Source organism: Dipodomys spectabilis, unplaced genomic scaffold, assembly GCF_019054845.1.
Source record: "Dipodomys spectabilis isolate Male_0828 unplaced genomic scaffold, ASM1905484v1 ptg000095l, whole genome shotgun sequence".
NCBI classification, from domain to species: domain Eukaryota; kingdom Metazoa; phylum Chordata; class Mammalia; order Rodentia; family Heteromyidae; genus Dipodomys; species Dipodomys spectabilis.
In genome coordinates, this window is record NW_024870772.1 from 39,956,462 (window position 1) to 39,974,441 (window position 17,980).

The 17,980-nt window shown below is 36.1% G+C and overlaps 1 protein-coding gene across 8 annotated transcripts in view; it reads right to left on the reverse strand.

The window, feature by feature from the left end:
* Positions 1-16,236, reverse strand: part of Trpc4 (transient receptor potential cation channel subfamily C member 4) — a 158,056-nt gene extending 141,820 nt beyond the window's left edge. For 7 of the 8 annotated variants that reach the window (XM_042685611.1, XM_042685610.1, XM_042685608.1 and 4 more), the window contains exon 1: positions 15,841-16,236. In XM_042685611.1, the coding sequence (XP_042541545.1) occupies positions 15,841-16,218 (378 nt within the window). In that variant the 5' untranslated portion in view covers positions 16,219-16,236. The remainder of the gene's footprint in view (positions 1-15,840) is intronic. The other variant, XM_042685612.1, reaches the window with a different exon arrangement.
* Between the last annotated feature and the right edge of the window lie 1,744 nt (positions 16,237-17,980).

Genomic DNA, 17,980 nt, shown 5'->3' on the forward strand with positions numbered 1-17,980 from the left:
GGAAAAACAAAATGTGTCACTGTCCTTCACATGAATAGTTAATTGTTTATTTAGCCAGTCCTGGGATTTAAACTCAGGGCCTGGGCACTGTCCCTGAGCTGCTGCTGCTGCTTCTTTTTTTTTTTTTGACTCAAGGCTAGTGCTCTACCACTTGAGTCACATCTCTGCTTCTGGCTTTTTCTGTCTATGTGGTACTAAGGAATCGAACCCAGGGCTTCGTGCATGCTAGGCAAGCACGCTACCACTAAGCCACGTTCCCAACCCCAGCCACGTTCCCAGGCCCCTTTTATTTATTTTCATCTCTCAGGCAACAGTATGATAACGATGTCCATACCATTTCTATTGTATTAGGTATTAGAAGTCAATTTTCTGTTACTGTAACTGCTATGAGAGGCAATCAACTTTAAAAAAAATAAAGAGGAAAGGTTTGTTTTCTTTCACTGTTTGGCTGGTTTCAGTCAGGTGTTAACTTGACTTTCTGGGACATTGCTATGGATCTGTAGGGAGGTAGCCATCACGGTAGAGTGAGTCAGTGGAATGGGTGTCTCATCTCACAGCAGGAAAGAGAAGAGAAAGATGAGGAGCATGTCCCCAAACATCAAAAGACTCATCATGCTCTATAGAGATCAAATTACTATATTTTCACATTATTACATGTTAGCTTTTGGGGGGACACTGTGGGTCCAAACAACAGTTAAATGTTAAATGTAATTTAGAGATAACTGAATGCATATAAGAGGATGTGCATAGAAGATCAAATACTACATCAGTGTCTGCAAGGAACTTGAGCATCCACAGAGTTTATCTGAAAGTCTTGGAATCACCTGATCTCCTACAGATACTGAGAGATGAATAATGGTACTTCTGTACTGGTACTTACTTTCATCAAATTAGCCTGTTCTCTTGTCTCTGTCTCTTGTAGTCTCTCTGTCCCTCTTAGGGTCTCTGCCTCTCTCTCTAACAGTGTTATATTTGAATCTAGGGCCTTGTGTCTAGTAGGCAAGCATGTTACTAATTAAGGCCTGTCTTCAGCTCCCTCCCACTTTTGTATATGTTTTTCTCTTCAGTAAGGGTCTTGCTATTGTCTGGGTTGATATTGGACTATGATATTCCTACTTAGGCCTCTCACATTGCCAGGATTGCAGGCATAAGGCACCATAATCAGCTATGGGTTGAAGTGGTATCTCACTAACTTTTTGCTCCTTTGACCTTAAAACTACAATTCTCCCAATCCTTATTACAAGCATGAACAGGCACCAAAACACCTTGCCTAGGTAAGCCTTGTTTTTGAAGGCAGAAATAATGAAAGAACTTATCCTAAAAGTTATCCTGAGGTTTAGAATAGTCCACAAGTATGTCTAATCTACTGTAATGCTTAATTATTGTTGACAGTTTGTTATTATCTCCCTGAGCTATGATAAATGTGATCTATATTGATGATTCACCTGCATCTATCCACTATTTGGAATTTTGAAGAAAACTATTCTATATACTCCTAATGAAGATTCACTGACATTTTAGTGTGGAAACACATGGCAGATGACATCTATGTGAGTGCAGTTATTTCTAATTCATTCTGTATTCATCCTGATATTATTGTCCCAAATTCTTCCTTCCCATGCCTTTGACTGTGTAGAAGTGCCCTAACACTTCTTTGATCTCAGGCTCTTGGAGAATTTTAAGTGAATTAAAATTACTAATTAAAAAATGTCTCATCAATTGCTTCCTAAATGGTTGTAGGAAGGAATTCACAATAAGAAAGAATGACAAGCAGGAGTCACCACACCCCGCCGTTAGCTGAGATGTTATAAGAAGTTTCATAACCTTTTTTTTTCCCTCAGTCTGATATTAGCATTGCTTAATGACTAAGTTCAAACTCCAGCTCAAACAATCTATATAGTTTCTCTCAGCGATTAAGAAGTTGAAAAGGAAGGTTGCAATTTGTTAACACATCATCAGCTTTCAGGGAGAAGAGGTTATATTTGTGGCTAATAAACTTACAGCTATCAGTAATATAATTTACAGCTATCTTCACCCTATAAAATCACCCTATAAAAATAATCCACTCCTGGTGGGTTTGAGCCTTCTCTCTCAGTACTAGATTCTGTAAGTGACTCAAAGTTTGCAACAATAATTTGCAACACTGGTATTTCAAAATTAGTTGACCTAGAAATTACAAGTGTTGAGTCTAAATAATAACAAAAATGACAGCCCTCTTTCTTAACACAAGAAAAACTGGTAAAGAAAGTGCTGATGATTCAAAATGATCTAAATCTAAATTAAAGATTTATAAAACGTTCCCTGTTTTTTTCTCTAATAAATAAGTCAATATAGTAAAATGGAAGAAAAAAAAAGTATGCTGAAAACTGTTACCTGGATTTCTATTTGTAACCTACATTAAAAAATTATTCTTAAGTAATTGTACAAAAGGGTTTTAATTCAATATGTCATTCTGAATACGATGCATCTTAATCAATGTCACCTGTTTTCATTATTCTTCTCCATCTTTCTCAACATTCCCTTCCCCTCAATTTACATGGCTCCATTTTTCACATATGTACATTGAATATTATGACTACATTTACTCAGTCTCCTTCTATTCATTCATCTAATACCCTCCCTTGATCCACACCATCAAAACATAATTTCCTAGTATTCATTTTGTAAATTAGTTGTCCACAGGAGTTACACCATTGGAATCCTCCCCTGCATATATCGTATTTTAAATGATATATTTGAGTCTACATATGTTTACATATATACTTATAATTTGGATTTCCACATATGAGAGAAAACATCTACCCTTTGTCTCTCTGATCCTGACTTCACTTAACATGGTTTATTCCAGGGCCACCTATTTTCCAGAAAATAACATGATATCATTCTTCTTGATGGATAACATTCTATTATGTATATATTATGACATATACATATATATACATCATATTTTCTTGGTTTATTCATCCATCAAGGGACATCTGGGCTATTTCCATACCTTGGCTATGTTAGTAGTACAGAAATGAACATGGTTGTGCAAGTGTTTTTACTATGTCCTGACTTGTAATCTTTTGATAAATGCCCAAGAGTGGTATCACTACATCACAAGGTAGTTATCGGTTTAGATTTCTGAGAAATTTTCAAAATGCCTTCCATTGTGATTGTGTTAGTTTACTGTAACCTGCATTTTATTTTTTTTTTATTGTGAAAATACTGTACAGAGGGGTGACAATTACATGGGCAAGATAATGAGTGCATTTCTTTTCAAGCATTGTAACCTCCTCCTTTGTTTTTAATAACTCCCATTGCTACTTACCACTACAGATATTCAGTAAATTATAAATCTTAAATGATTCACTATTATTTTAAATGATTCACTTTCAGTGTATTATATTTAAGGGAGAAACTCAATTATGTATTGTTCACTATATCATAATGTTATTATGTATAGACTTAGTCATGGCATTTATAATGGATCTAGAAAACCAGACTCTCCAGAATCTTTTCTCCAAAGCCTTATGGGCAGGATTAGTTCACTTTCTTTTTTGTTTTCTTATAACTCACTCTTCATGTAAGCACTAACCATTTTCAGTGTATTCACTTTCAGGAATATTTTGTATCTCTAATGATAGCATATACACTTAAATACCATAAATCTAAAGTGCTTTGGGTGTACAAATACAATTAACAATTCAAAGTTCATCATCCCCCAGGGAACTAGAACATAATCCACTTCCAGTTTGTGAGAAAGTTAAGACTCAAATGTCTAAGACAAGATCTTTCTTACCCAGGGGCTGGGAAGGTGGCTCAGTGGTAGAGCGCTTGCCTTGCATGCTAGAGGCCCTGGGTTCGATTCCTCAGCACCACATAAGCAGAAAAAAAAAGCCGGAAGTGGCATTGTGGCTCAAGTGGTAGAGCACTAGCCTTGAGCTGAAGAGCTGAGGGACAGCATCCGGGCCTAGAATTCAGGCCCACGACCGGACCCAAAAAATAATTTAAAAAAAAAAAAAAAAAAAGATCTTTCTTAGAGCACTAGCCTTGAGCTGAAGAGCTGAGGGACAGTGTCCAGGCCTAGAATTCAGGCCCACGACCGGACCCAAAAAATAATTTAAAAAAAAAAAAAAAAAGATCTTTCTTAGAGCACTAGCCTTGAGCTGAAGAGCTGAGGGACAGTGTCCAGGCCTAGAATTCAGGCCCACGACCGGACCCAAAAAATAATTTAAAAAAAAAAAAAAAAAGATCTTTCTTACCCAGATCTCCCTTTCTCTGGAGATCCATGTCACAATTTTTTACTTCTTCCATCCCAAGATACCTGAATGACTCAGTTTCTCTACCTAAAACTGAGAGGTCTCAAACCTATAATTCTAGCTAGTCAGGAAGCTGAGTTCTGAGGATTGAGTTTGAAAGCCAGCACCAGAAGACTCCAATCAACCAGCCAAAAACTGGAAGTAGAGGTGTGGCTCAAGTGATAGCAGCCTTGAGAAAAAAAACAACCAGGAAACATTTCATAGTCCAAACTCCATTACCAATACATACGTACACACACACATACACACACACACACACACACACACACACACACACACACGAGTGGAGTACTTTCAATCATTCATTTCCATATTATAAAATAGAAAGACCTAAACACTAGCAGATTTGCTTTGCTATTTGGAGCTGTTCTTGTTTTAGCAGATTTTTCAGAAGGAATTGAATTCCTTTTACTCATGGGCTTTCACAACTATTTAATGTTTTTATTTCTGGCTTTCTAAGTGTGTTATACTGAGAGAAAGAGTAAGGGAACACATTCCACAGGGATTATCTATAACTAAGGAGGACAAATGGCAAATAATTTTTTACAGGTTAGAGTGATCTACTAGCTTAAACCAGGTTAGAATGTTGATCATTCTGCAAAGTCCAATATTTAGAAGTTCTTTCACTCAGAACTATTCGGGTCTCTGGTGATTGTCATTTGCTGGCTGGCTAGACACAATCTAAGCTCCATATAGGAATAGCTTTCAAATTCCCTGCTGTGGAGTAATAAGAATTAATTTATTTTCAGACTTGGGAGGTATTTGTGGGGACTACTTTGCATTATACAAATTAAATTTAGAGATAATTGTCAGTACTTTCATGTTAATGACTATACTAAGAAAATATCATGAAGAATTTACTTACTGGCAATTTAACTCAGAATATAAAGCTAATATGGCGGCCAGTGGCTTATTTAATTATGTCCTACATTCAGGAACAACTTGGTAGGAGAAGTGAATATTTTAATATTTTATTCTTCTCTTCCTCTCTGTTCTGTACCTTCTACCCTGTGGTTTAGGCTTATTTTACTCTCTATATGATTTACAGACTTACAATATGCAAAAGTACTATCAAGGTCTATGATTTAGCCAATCGCCAGATATAATGAAAACAAATAAGAAAGAATAAAAAAACCTCAATTAAGTTAATCACTAAAAAGTTTAAACTAGATGCTGGTGACTCATACCTGAAATCTTAGCTACTCAGGAAGCGTAAGGTCTGAGGATCATGGTTCCTGGCCAAAATTCTGTGCAGAAAATGTGTATCAAATCCCATTTTAACAAACATATCTGGATATCATAGCATGTGCCAATCATACCAGTTATTGTAGGAAATGTGAACAAAAAACTACAGTCCAGGCAAGCCAGGGCAAAATTTTTTCACTCATTTCTGGAAGCATATAAATATAGATGGATATACATATACACACATATACATACACACATGTTTTATATACATTCATATATATGCATGTACATCATGATTCTCACTTTGCAATTGTTTATAGGGATGAGTAAGGGTAGAAAGGGGAAAAATCATGGGCGTAGATAATTTCAAAATATATTGTATCTGTGTATGATAATGGCATGAGGACTCACAATGAAAGGTGTCAATCAATAAAGACTGCATAGAGCAGGGAAGAGAAAGCAGTAACATGCATTATTCTGAGTAAAATATAATATATGCGCATCTAAAATACCATAGTGAAATTGCTTGTTGCAATTAGTACACACTTTAAAATGACAGGAAATTAAAATAGGCCCTGTTGGGAGGTCTGTCATCAGAAGAGGAAGAGGTGAATGGAGAGGGTGAGTGACGATGAAGATAGTTGAAGTTGTTATTGTTATATCTGAGAGCACTCTAATGAAACCTGTTGAAATGTTTGGGGCAAGGTTAAGTGAGAATGATTAGACTGGTGTGTTTGATCAAGGTAAATCGTATGCATGTATCGAAAGTGTCATCATGAATCCCCCTTTGTAGTTTCATTTAAAAATAATAAAAATATCTAAAGCAAAAAGGTGTGGCAGGATGGCCCAGGTGGTAAAATAACTGCCTAGCAAGCACAGAGCCTTGAGATTTTACCCAGTGCCACTCAAAGAAAAGGCTTTCACTCCAGGGGTGACTAGGTCTCTATGGATGAGCACTTGTACACTGATTGTGTTTTGGTATACACCTAATTTGTACTAATTAGTACATCAAATTCATGAAACTGTGGAAGACATATTATGTGTGTCAAAGCCACTAAAGATAAACCAAGAAATATAGGAAGTGGAAAGTGAAATGTTGTAGAGTATCTGGTAAGAAAGTGAATTTCATCAATCTGAAAGAAATTAGACTTGTTTAAAGAACATCCCCCTCTGAGCAGTAATTAAGGCTACATTATTACTATTCATACCATCTCAACATTTTGCTTTGTTTTATGCTACCAGTACATAGTTTGGGTTGGGCATAAATTTACATTAACTTGCAAAGGCAAGTCTTCTATTTCACACTCTCCAATTTTCTGATTACATAATAGGTGGTGTGTTTAAGGTCACCAAATTATATTAACAAATCTGCTGAAACTATTTTTTTAAAAAGAAAAAGATCCTCTATGTGTACTGAGGTGGAAAGAGAAATAGCAAACTGAATTAAATTCTTTACTTGCAATCCCTGAGCTGAGTGTCTGTTTCTAGTGATTATGTTTATTAAATGAACAAAGAAGTTCTGCCCTCTTCAGGGTCAGTTATCAAAGCTCAGCTTCATTCTTTGCTGCATAGTCTGTGTTATTAGCATAGGTGGGATTCTATAGTAAGGCAGAGATCATGGCTTATACAGTTATAATAATAGCATTATAATTCCAGTAGTATGAGTTACCTGAGAAAGTCAGTAGTAAAGTATCATTATCACTAGACTTTGAAGAGGAGATAAGATCAACACATTATATCTATTCACAGCCATATTAAACCCAAGCTCAGAGAGGTTCAGAGATGTCTCCAATTGGCCAGATGTGAGGAAGCCAGGGTTCTTGTCCTTTCTTGCTTGCCCTTCCATCTTTGCAACCTCCCTCCTGGCTAAAACCTCTGACCACTACGTTCCTCATTAATACACAGAGATGGCAAAGGGGTGTGAAAGGCAACAATTGATACTTGCCAAGCTATTAAATTTAAAGTGGTATTATAATACCCAGGATACAGATACATAATGTGGAGTCTGAGGCTCTTTTAGATCTAACTCATATCCTAATTTAGAATAATTAATTGATGACGTTAAGGGAGTTTTTTTGGTAGCATTGTGGATTAAACCCTAGACAAAGGTTCCATTACTTGAGTCATGCATCAGCCATTTTTTTCTATTTATTTCTTATGTATTTATATATTTTGGCATTTATGTATTTATATATGTTAGTATTTATTTATTTTTATGATAGCATATCGCTAACTTTAGTCCCTAATTCTAGCCTGGTACATGATTCTCCTAATTTTTCTCTCCCAAGTACAACCATTACAGGCATGTATCACTATATCTGATAATCGATGATTACCATTCAAATGGGCACTATAGCTAGAACCAGGCTAGAAGGTTGGTGATATTTATGGAGCCTGGGATTCCAGCGCTGATATTTCCTGGTGTGTGATCTGGGAGCTACCTAACTCAAGGCTTTATGTACCTTCATTTCCCCCTCTGTAGATGGGGGTAAGCATATATACTTTCATAGGATGATATAAAGATTAAATGAAACAATACAGGCAAGAACCCTACCATGTTGTTGGCAAAATGAAAATCCAGTGAATGCTATCACCACCACCATCCTCATGGCAAGCAAGCTCATCAAGGCTGGATGGCAGTTTTGAGTCTTACTATTCATGCTAGGTCCCAGGTGCCAATGACTCTCCTTTCTTTTCTTTTCTTTTCTTTTTTTTTTTTTTTTGTCCGGTCATGGGGCCTGAACTCTGGGCCTGGGTGCTGTCCCTCAGCTCTTCAGCTCAAGGCTAGCGCTCTACCACTTGAACCATAATGTCACTTCTGGCTTTTTTTCTTTTTGCTTATGCGGTGCTGAGGAATTGAACCCAGGGCCTCATGCATGCAAGGCAAGCGCTCTACCACTGAGCCATCTTCCCAGCCCCTCTCGTTTATTTTCTTTTGGGAAATAAAGTCACCAGATTACATGACCTCCAAGAAGCTTCTAGACTATAAAACCCTGCACATTTTGAAGTAGATCTCATTTTCTTGCTTTTTTTTTTTTTTCGGTAGTGAGGCTGAAGTTATATTCTCCTGCTTTCTAGGCAGGTGCTCTACTACCTGAGGCATGCCCACAACTCATTTTGTTTTAGTCATTTTGGGGATAGGGACTTGCTTTTTCCTAGGGCTAGAATTAGTCTCAATTTTCCTGATTTTGGCCCTGCATTGAATTATAGACTTATATCACTACACCCATCTTACTGGTTAGAATGAGGTCTTACTAATCCTGTTTTGCTCTGTTTAGTCTCAAACCATAATCTACTGAATCTCTTATCTCCTGAGTAGCTGTGGTTAGGGGCACGAACTATGATACGCAGCCTATAGTAGAGTTTTAAAGTCATATTTTTCAAGTAAAAGTCACTGGGACTTAAATGTTGAGCTAATAAAATAATGTCTATCAAAATATTTTTACCCAAAGAGAAGGAAAAGCCTGAAATGAGAAAGTTATTTGTTAAACATCGTTCAATATTATTTAAGGGAAATGACTTAAAATTTCTGGCAAACCAGGTTAGCACAGTCTAGGTGAATACATCTAATAAGATGGAGATAGTTGTAGGCATTCAGAAACTTTTAACATCCTCTAAGTTACTGGATCTAAAAGTATTAAATTATCTATAATCACCTGGGAATTTGTTAGAAGTAGAAATTTCAGGATCTCATTCCATTCATGCTGTGGCAGCAATTGTAGGTATGGTAATCTACCAATGATCCCAAAGATGCTAAAGTTTGAAAACATAAGTGTGAACAAAGGAGGAAAGCAAATTCTGCTTCTAATAAATATTTACTGAGACCATTAAAACTGAAATGGAGTTTTGCCTTAGGAGTTAACTTTAGAGAGAGGTCTGCTGGAAACAATTAAGAGTCAAGGAACCAATCAACTGACTGAGAAGAGGCTAAGAAGTTGTCTTCTGCTATTCCCTCTAGTGAAATAAGGTACTAAAAAGGTGATCAGAGCATTCAGTAGTGCAATGTTCAAATACTGTAGCAGGAAGAATGGATTGGCATCCCATCTTTCTGTCTAAGTAGGGAGCTAAAAGCTGCATATGCTTGGCACTATATGAAAAAGATAATGTGGAAGTGGCACTGTGGCTCAAGCCATAGAGCACTTGCCTTGAACTGAAGAGCTGAGGGACAGTGCCCAGGCCCAGAGTTCAAGCCCCATGACCAACAAAACAAAAAACAAAACAAGACAAAAAAAGTGAAAAAGATAATGTATTTCATTTCCACAGAAATTTTTCTTTTCTTTTCTTTTTAATTAATAAGTTTTGTTTATTGTGAAAATACCATACAGAGGGGTTACAATTACATGAGCAAGGTAATGAGTACATTTCTTATCAAGTATTGTTGCCTTCTCCTTTGTTTCCTCTTACCATCCCTGCCCTCCCATCTCCCCCCAGCTCCTTCAACCCTCCACCACTCCCCAGCCAAAGTTGTAAAGTTTGTTTTCGACATAAAGTCTTGTACATCTCATTGTTGCAATGGGTCCACCTGTATCCCTATTTAAACAATTTTGTCCCTTCCCCTCCCCAAATTATACCAACATCAAATACAGTGAAAGCAGGGGTTATACCATGGGGGAGGGACATATAAAGTGACAAAGAAATCATCTTATAAATATGTTAGAAACAATAGCCAGAAAGAAAAAAACATTTGAGTCCTTATCTAGGGGTATATTTCGCCTAACATCAAATGGAAAGACTTGGAAAAAATTATATTAAGTGAAGTAAGTCAGGCCCAAAGAAATATAGGTCCCATGGTTTCCTTTATTTGCAATAACTAGCATATGTTTGAGACAAGTAGAAAAGGTGAGACAAGTTGCTATTCTTTTTTACACAAATTATTTTAAATCCTAAGAACTCAAACTCCTGATTTATGAAGGTCTATATTAAATATAGTAGGAAATGTTTAACTATCAATGACTCCATTACCTGGAAACACCTAAATCTTTTCATTAAATATGGTATTGAGAAAATTATTTGATATATATTTTTTTTAATTTTTAATTTTTTGACGGTCATGGGGCTTGAACTGTAGGCCTGGGTGCTGTCCCTGCGCTCTTCAGCTCAAAGCAAGCACTCTACTTCTTGAGCCACAGCGCCACTTCCAGTTTTCTAGTGGTTTATTGGAGATCAGAGTCTCACAGACTTTTCTGCCTGGGCTGGCTTTGAACCGTGATCCTCAGATCTCAGCCTCTTGAGTAGCTAGGGTTACAGGCGAGAGTCACAGGCACCTGGCTGATATATTATTTTTAATTAGAAATGCTTAAACAGTGTTTAAGAGCTAAAAGAGGATAAATATCAAATACACAGGAAAACGGAAGATATCGGCTTACCTATTCTTTCTCTCTTTTCTTTTAATATTAATGTCTGTATGTGTATGTTTGTACTACATACACATATGTATATGTGTATCTGTTTTTGTATACATTCTAGATCCCATGCTTTTTATTTTTATTTTTTTTTTGGTGCCTGTCCTGGCTTAAACTCAGGGCCTGAGTATTATCCTTGAGCTTCTTTTGTTTGAGGATAATGGTCTACCACTTGACCTACAGGTCTACTTCTGGCTTTTTGGTGGTTAACTGGAGGTGTAAGTCTCAAGGACTTTCTGCCAGGGTTTGCTTTCAATCATAATCCTTACATCTCAGCAGCCTGAACAGATTGGATTATAGTGTGAACCAATGGCACTCAACCTACTCCTCATTCTTTTTCTTAAACATATATTTATATTAGCTTTAAGTAGTTCATAGGAGTTGCCATTCATTGAAGCAGTTTATGAATACAGTGTGTATTGATCAATGTCACCTCTTCCAACATTCTAGATCTCATTCTTGATAAGGCATTCTAATTACATTCCAGATGTCATTATCTATCGATGAAAAACAAAACATGCCAATTTGGCCCCTTAAACATTCTCTCATAGATTTTTGTCTCACTTGATTGTGTTACATTTCCTAAAGTATACGCCCATAAATATACCTTCTCTTTTCTATTCAAATCTCTCTCCCCTCTTTTCTCAGTAACTGTGATTTACCACATCCAGTCACTTAAACTTCACAATGACTAACTGGATTTTCCTCTTATCTAGTCCACTGTCATCTCCTTTATTCCTATTTTCTTCTACTTCTCATTTATATTTGTAATTAGACTTTAAGCTTAGAGAATACTGGTGATATCTCTTTAACACCCAGAACTTGCCTCTAAAAAGTATTCCTTAGTGAATGTACCCAAGGAGAACACAACTTGCCTAAAGTCTTGTAGGCCTTGTGATTTGAATATGCATCTGCTTCCTGAGAAATTAATATGTGTCAATTTATTTTTTTAAGAGTATATTTCTAGTTTACACTCTTACTATGTTTTAGGCTATTAGTAAATGTTCTAATAGCAAGATTTTTTTTGTTTTTATTTTAGGTCCCAGTTGTTGACAATATTATCTGAGATTTATTTACTGTAGCTAGTTGGTTTGTGTTTATTATTAACAACATGGGGACTTTTGGGGGGTTAATACCTATGGGTCTAGAAACTGGATGAATTACAATAATACCAAAGATACCTTCAACAGACACAAGAATTATCTAAAATGTATACCTTATGAGAGAAAAATGTCCTGTCAAGAAAAAATTTGCTAACTAAATCACATCTACTAACCACTTTGATTTATGGGAACTGTCCTGTCATCCCAAAAGATCTTAGCTTGTTTAAGAGATTTATTACCTAAGAAAGTCAAATCATAGATACACAGCTCTGCTGGGTTTGGAATGCTCAAGCCCTGTGTACATCTAGTGCATTGTATGTAAACAGAAAATTTCACATTGGTAAGTAATCCTTCATTATACATTTTGCCAGGAACTCTGAGGTTAACTGGAATTGAGTTTTCAAAATTCTAAAATTCAAACAAAAAGGTATAATAGTTCTTTTTTCTCTATGTTTTCACTGAAAAGGAATTCTAGAATGTCTAAATAGAAAAGGATTCTTGGCCGGCTGACTGATCTTAGAGAATGCTTCCAGAAACCCATGGTCTGGAATTCTTCAGAGTCCTGACAGATTACAAACCTTTACTGCCTTTTATTACTAATCATGGCTCAGATCAAGTGCCTATAAGGAGCCAGGACCTACTTGTGAGACTAGGGTTGAGTTCAGAAGTTGAACATCTTCCAGTGAACTCTCTCCTAACAGTAGATCTTTCTCCAGACACCAAAACTTTTTGGTCAGTGCTGATGACATTGTCTAAAGAGACATAGACATGTATATGATGAGTGCTCTCTAGAACGAGAACTAAGAAAGAATATTAATGAATAAACATGAGTCACTTATTTAGTACCTATTTTGTTCTATACACTTCCTGCCACTTAAACTTGTCTATACCACTGGCACAGTGACTTTTGCAGACCTAAACATGAGGGTGTACAATTATAATGCAATGGTTTAGGGGTAAGATATAACAATGTCAAAATTGTACAGTGACTAATTGGTATGATTTGAATCACAACTTCAGAAGCTCAGGTGTTAAAAGTTTGCAAAGGATGCAACGTTAAAAAGTTGGGCTTTGAGAAAAGATTATGAATGGATTAATCCACTTCTAGATTCATAATTAACGATATATTGTTAGGTGAAGAAAAGTTTAGGAGTAGGGTCTAGTTTGAGGATAAAAGTCATTCACAGTGGGGTCCTGAATGGTATTTATTTTTTCCCTGGGCTAACCACTTCCTCTTGTTCTCTCCCCTTTCTGCTTCCTGGTCACCATTAGGTGAGTAGCTTCTCTCCTACATTTTCTCTGCCATATTCGTCTGCATCACCAAAGGCTCATATCAATGAAACCAAATGACTGAAGACAGAAACTTCTGAAACTGCTAGGCAAAATGAACCTTTCCACCTTATGATCATTTCTCTTGGGCAGTTTGTCACTGTATTGCAAAGCTAATTAACACACTTAGTAGCACCTTAGCTTACAAAGACACACAAAGGACTCGGTTATTTCAGCTAAACAACCCAATAGTTATTTTCAGCTAAGTATTCTGTGCTTCCTTTGTGGTGAAGCACTTGGAAATAATATGAAGTATGTTTTACATGCATTTAATACATATTAAGTATATTAAATAGATTACTTGTTTATAACAAGCTAGGTTTGCTCAAGTGTGTAAGTGTACATAGGACACACAGACCTTTTTGTTTCATTTGTGGAGCTTGAACTCTGGGCCTGGGCATAGGCACTGTCCCTGAGCTTTTCAGCTCAAGGCAAATGCTCTACCACTTGAGCTACAGTGCCATTTCCAGTTTTCTGGTGGTTAATTGAAGATAAGAGTTTCACAGGCTTTCCTGCCTAGGCTGGCTTGAACCATGATCCTCAGATCTCAGCCTCCTGAGTAGCTAGGATTACAGGCTTGAGCCATTAGATCTCGGCTTACAAAGATTTTTGTATCAGTAAAATTTTAGCAAAATAACCAAGAACCCACAAACAAACAAGCAATTCAATGAACAGTGAAGTGTTATTATTGTGGAGTGTTGTTTGATAAGTGTTTTAGGTCAGGTAAGGGGAAATGTGTGAAAACAGATGAGCCATAAGAGTAGACCATGGAACATAGGCTTCTGAGAAGGCTGAAAGACATTGTGTCACAAAGTTTTCATCTTCATAATGGCAAAGGCCTTGGTAAAATTGCTTCAGGGAAGGACAAATTAGAGTAGGGACAGCAGAGTTTGCTTTCAAATAACATTACACTTCTCCATTGTCTGCCATTTAGAGCAGAGTTGTGTGCTATCAGATAGTGCAGAAATAGTGGGAGGTTGTAATAACATACATTTTAAAGGATTTTACTTGAAAAGACAGATTTTGAGCTACTGTGACATCTGTAATGTTCTTTAAATTAGTCTTTTAGCCTTGGTTCAGGAAAGTGAAAGGTTCTGTGTGTTGGGAAACAAGATGGCACAGACAATTCAGACACAAGTCAGAGACAAAATGAAGGCTATCGAGAGACAAAAGCACTTTCCTATCCTTTCCTGTCTGATATCCCCACTCAGTAGTGATTTAAAAAATTAGGGAGATAGATAATCATAGCACACTGGATTTGTGTGCCATTTCAGTTAATTTTCTACTCAAAATAATAAGCTATCACTATATATAATAAGCTGTAGCTACACTTTTGCCTTTAGCAAATTTGATCTAAGCTTCTAGGCAGAGTTCAGTTGTTATCTAGTGATCATTTTGTTTCTTTCTTTTTGACTCAGTTGAAAGGAATCTACTAGAGTATGTTAAAGGGCAATCTCAAAATTAGATGGTAGAAATCTGTAGTAAGAAATTAGAATCTCAAGAAAAGGCAGGCAGAGTAAGTAGAGAAATAACCAAACAAATCAGTTTGAGAGTGCAGAACATTAGAAAATAAAAGACTGAGTAAAGACACCCACACACAGACATTCAGCTACAAACACTGTAACATGTTGTATATTGCAGTGAAAGGTTTACCATTCATCAATGTCTGCCCTGGGTGCTATGTTTTGCTCTTTAGTTCTCATAATTACCTTTGATTTGCCAGGGCAGGAAGTACAGGGGTGGGGACAGATATGAAGGGTAGTCATATAGTAGTTAACTGTAATTCTTAGCTTTCACAGTTTTGATTTAGATTCTTACTTTTCTTTTCCATTTCCTGGAGTTCATTTTGATGAATATTCTTTTATGTGATAAGAGGCACAGAGGCATTGTGCCTTTGTGTTCCTCTCCTGAGAATTTCCTCCATTGGTCTCACTGTGTGTGAATGCCTAGAATCCTGTATGTCCCAATGTATTTTAGGTCTAGCTTCCACATATGAATGAAAACATGTTTGTCTCTCCGGGTTTGGCTTAACACGATTTGTTCTAGGTCCATCCATTCTGTCTAAATGACATAATATTATTCTTTCTAGTGGCTGTGTAAAATTCCATTGTGTATAGGTACCATATTTTTTGGATCTACACATCTATTGTAGAGCATCTGAGCTCTTTCCATAACTTAGTCATTGTGAATAGTACAGCAATGAACAGGGATATACAAGTGTCTTTATGGTGTTCTGGCTTGTGATATTCTGGGTAGATGTTCAGGATTATTATGGCTGGGTCATAAGGAATATCTATGTCAAGATTTTAAGACCCTCCAGACTGTCCAGAATGGTTGTACTAGTTTATATTCCCACCAACAGTACAATAGGGTTCCTTTTACCTTACACACACACACACACACACACACACACACACACACACACACACAGGATGCTTAGATATTTTAGAATTTGAGGGAAATTGATCTAGACGTACTACTAGCAGTCAAATTTAATGAACAAGTCACATGTACCTGTTTTTCTCCACTTGGCTTTTTGTGGTTCAGTAACAGCTCAACGGCTCCCACCACCTCTTTTCTGATTGCATGTAGCAAAGCATCTCCCACGTAGACATTGAAGCTTAAGAGCAGTTCAATGAGCTCCAAGTTCTCATTTTCAATTGCTATGAGAAGAGCAGTTCTTCCAAGAGGATCAATGCAGTTAATATTGATTTTAAAATAAATCTCGGCTTCCTCTAGGGACTTCTTCACGCTTGCATAGTCTCCCTTTTCCACTGCGTTCAGGTAGGATTTTTCTGAGGGAGAAAGTTCAGATTCTGCTCGGACTATCCTTAGAGGAATGCGGTCTCGATAAGGGGCATTCACGTTTCTTTTGTAATAGAACTGAGCCATGTCTCATGCCATGCTATTTTGTTTTAGCTCTGAAAAGACACAAAGAAAATACAAAGGTTAGTTTCTATTTGTTGTTAGGGATTGTACTTCCTTTCCAAGTCATAATGGCATCTATGACCACACTATTATTATTAGCTGGTGAACTATACATCTTTGTCCATAAAAATAGTGTTTATTCAGTTAACAAGAAACACAAAGCCTTAATGTAAAAGGAATAAAAAGAGGTACCTGACAAGGAATTTTAAAAATCATCCTACTAGAAACATTTCATTGTGACTGCAACTAGAGATTTTTGAAAATTATTTACACATATTTTCATAAGTACAGAGAGAGAGTTTTAGCAAAATACTTTGGAAATCACAAGCTGTGTTTCGGCTCTGAGGTTTCCAAATTGGATCTGGTTGTTGAAGTTCATCATTGGTCATCAGTTGTGTGAGTCATATATTTGCTGCTGTAACAATAGAGGCTAATTATATTGACCAAATATTTCTCAACGTTATCTAGTCTGTTCTTAATGTTAGTAAGCTTTGAAAGTTAGTGTTAATTAATAATATTAAAGTCATTAAAACGCTATGCCTGAAACTCATTGATGAAAGTGTGGTTTTATTGTGGGTAAATTAATTCATTTTGGGTGAACAATTATAGTAATGCCTTGATTATATCAACTATTAAGATAAATATAAGCAATTCACTTTCTAAATGAAGGAGTTGGAAAAGGATTAAACAGAGAAGGAGTGCATTAAGAAAAGATTATCTTTTACATTTCTTATCTTTATATGGTGGAAAATAAGCCATGAGGCAAGATGTACTTATTACAAAACTTACTATTATTCAAAAGTTTTAGTAAAGATATGAATATGAAGAAATTATTTCAAATAAAAATGAAGTTAAAATGAGTTAATAAAGTCACCACATTAATTTAATATCATATTAGCAGGTCTTAGTTAGTGATAAAAATTTGTGGAAAATGCAACATATGTTAAAGCAATTTCTTTATTGTAATTAATTGCTCATTTCACACTCGTTACTTGAAATATTTTATTCTTGTTTGATATGTAAGTTAAATCTGCATTTGGCTTTTTTATATTTGCTATGTGAAAATTAAAATGAATGGCCCAATTTGATTGCATATATTTTCATATTAATTCATATTCATAGACCTCATTTTGTGAGCAAATTAATATGATTTGAATGTTGCTTTCAGTGTAAACTTAAATCATATTGTTAGACTATATAATTATATAATGTTTAATGACATTTTATATCATATATAACACATATAGCATACATAATATATAATATATAATTGTTAAATAATTAAATAGTGTTAAATAGTGTAATTTTATGTTCTAATGTATCCTTATATACTATAATGAATTACGGTGATCTGAATGCCACATTTATGTCTCAGTAGTGGCATTAATATATTTGCCTTAGTCAGTGGTAACCCTTTTCCCCAATAACTCTTTCTTAGCCCCAAGTAGGTATCAGAAGAACATTTGGCTTCAATGTCAAGATCCTCACAGTGTGATCTTGCTAAGACGATGGGGTTCACAGTGATAACAATCACTATTTACAGTTGATTATAGCATGCTACATAAGTTTCTTTTTTAATTTTTTTAATTGTAAAAATACCATACAGAGGGGTTACAATTACATGGGCAAGATAATGAGTACATTTCTTATCAAGCATTGTAGCCTCCTCCTTTGTTTCCCCTTCCCATCCCTTCCCATCTCCCCCCCACACCCTCTACTCCCCAAA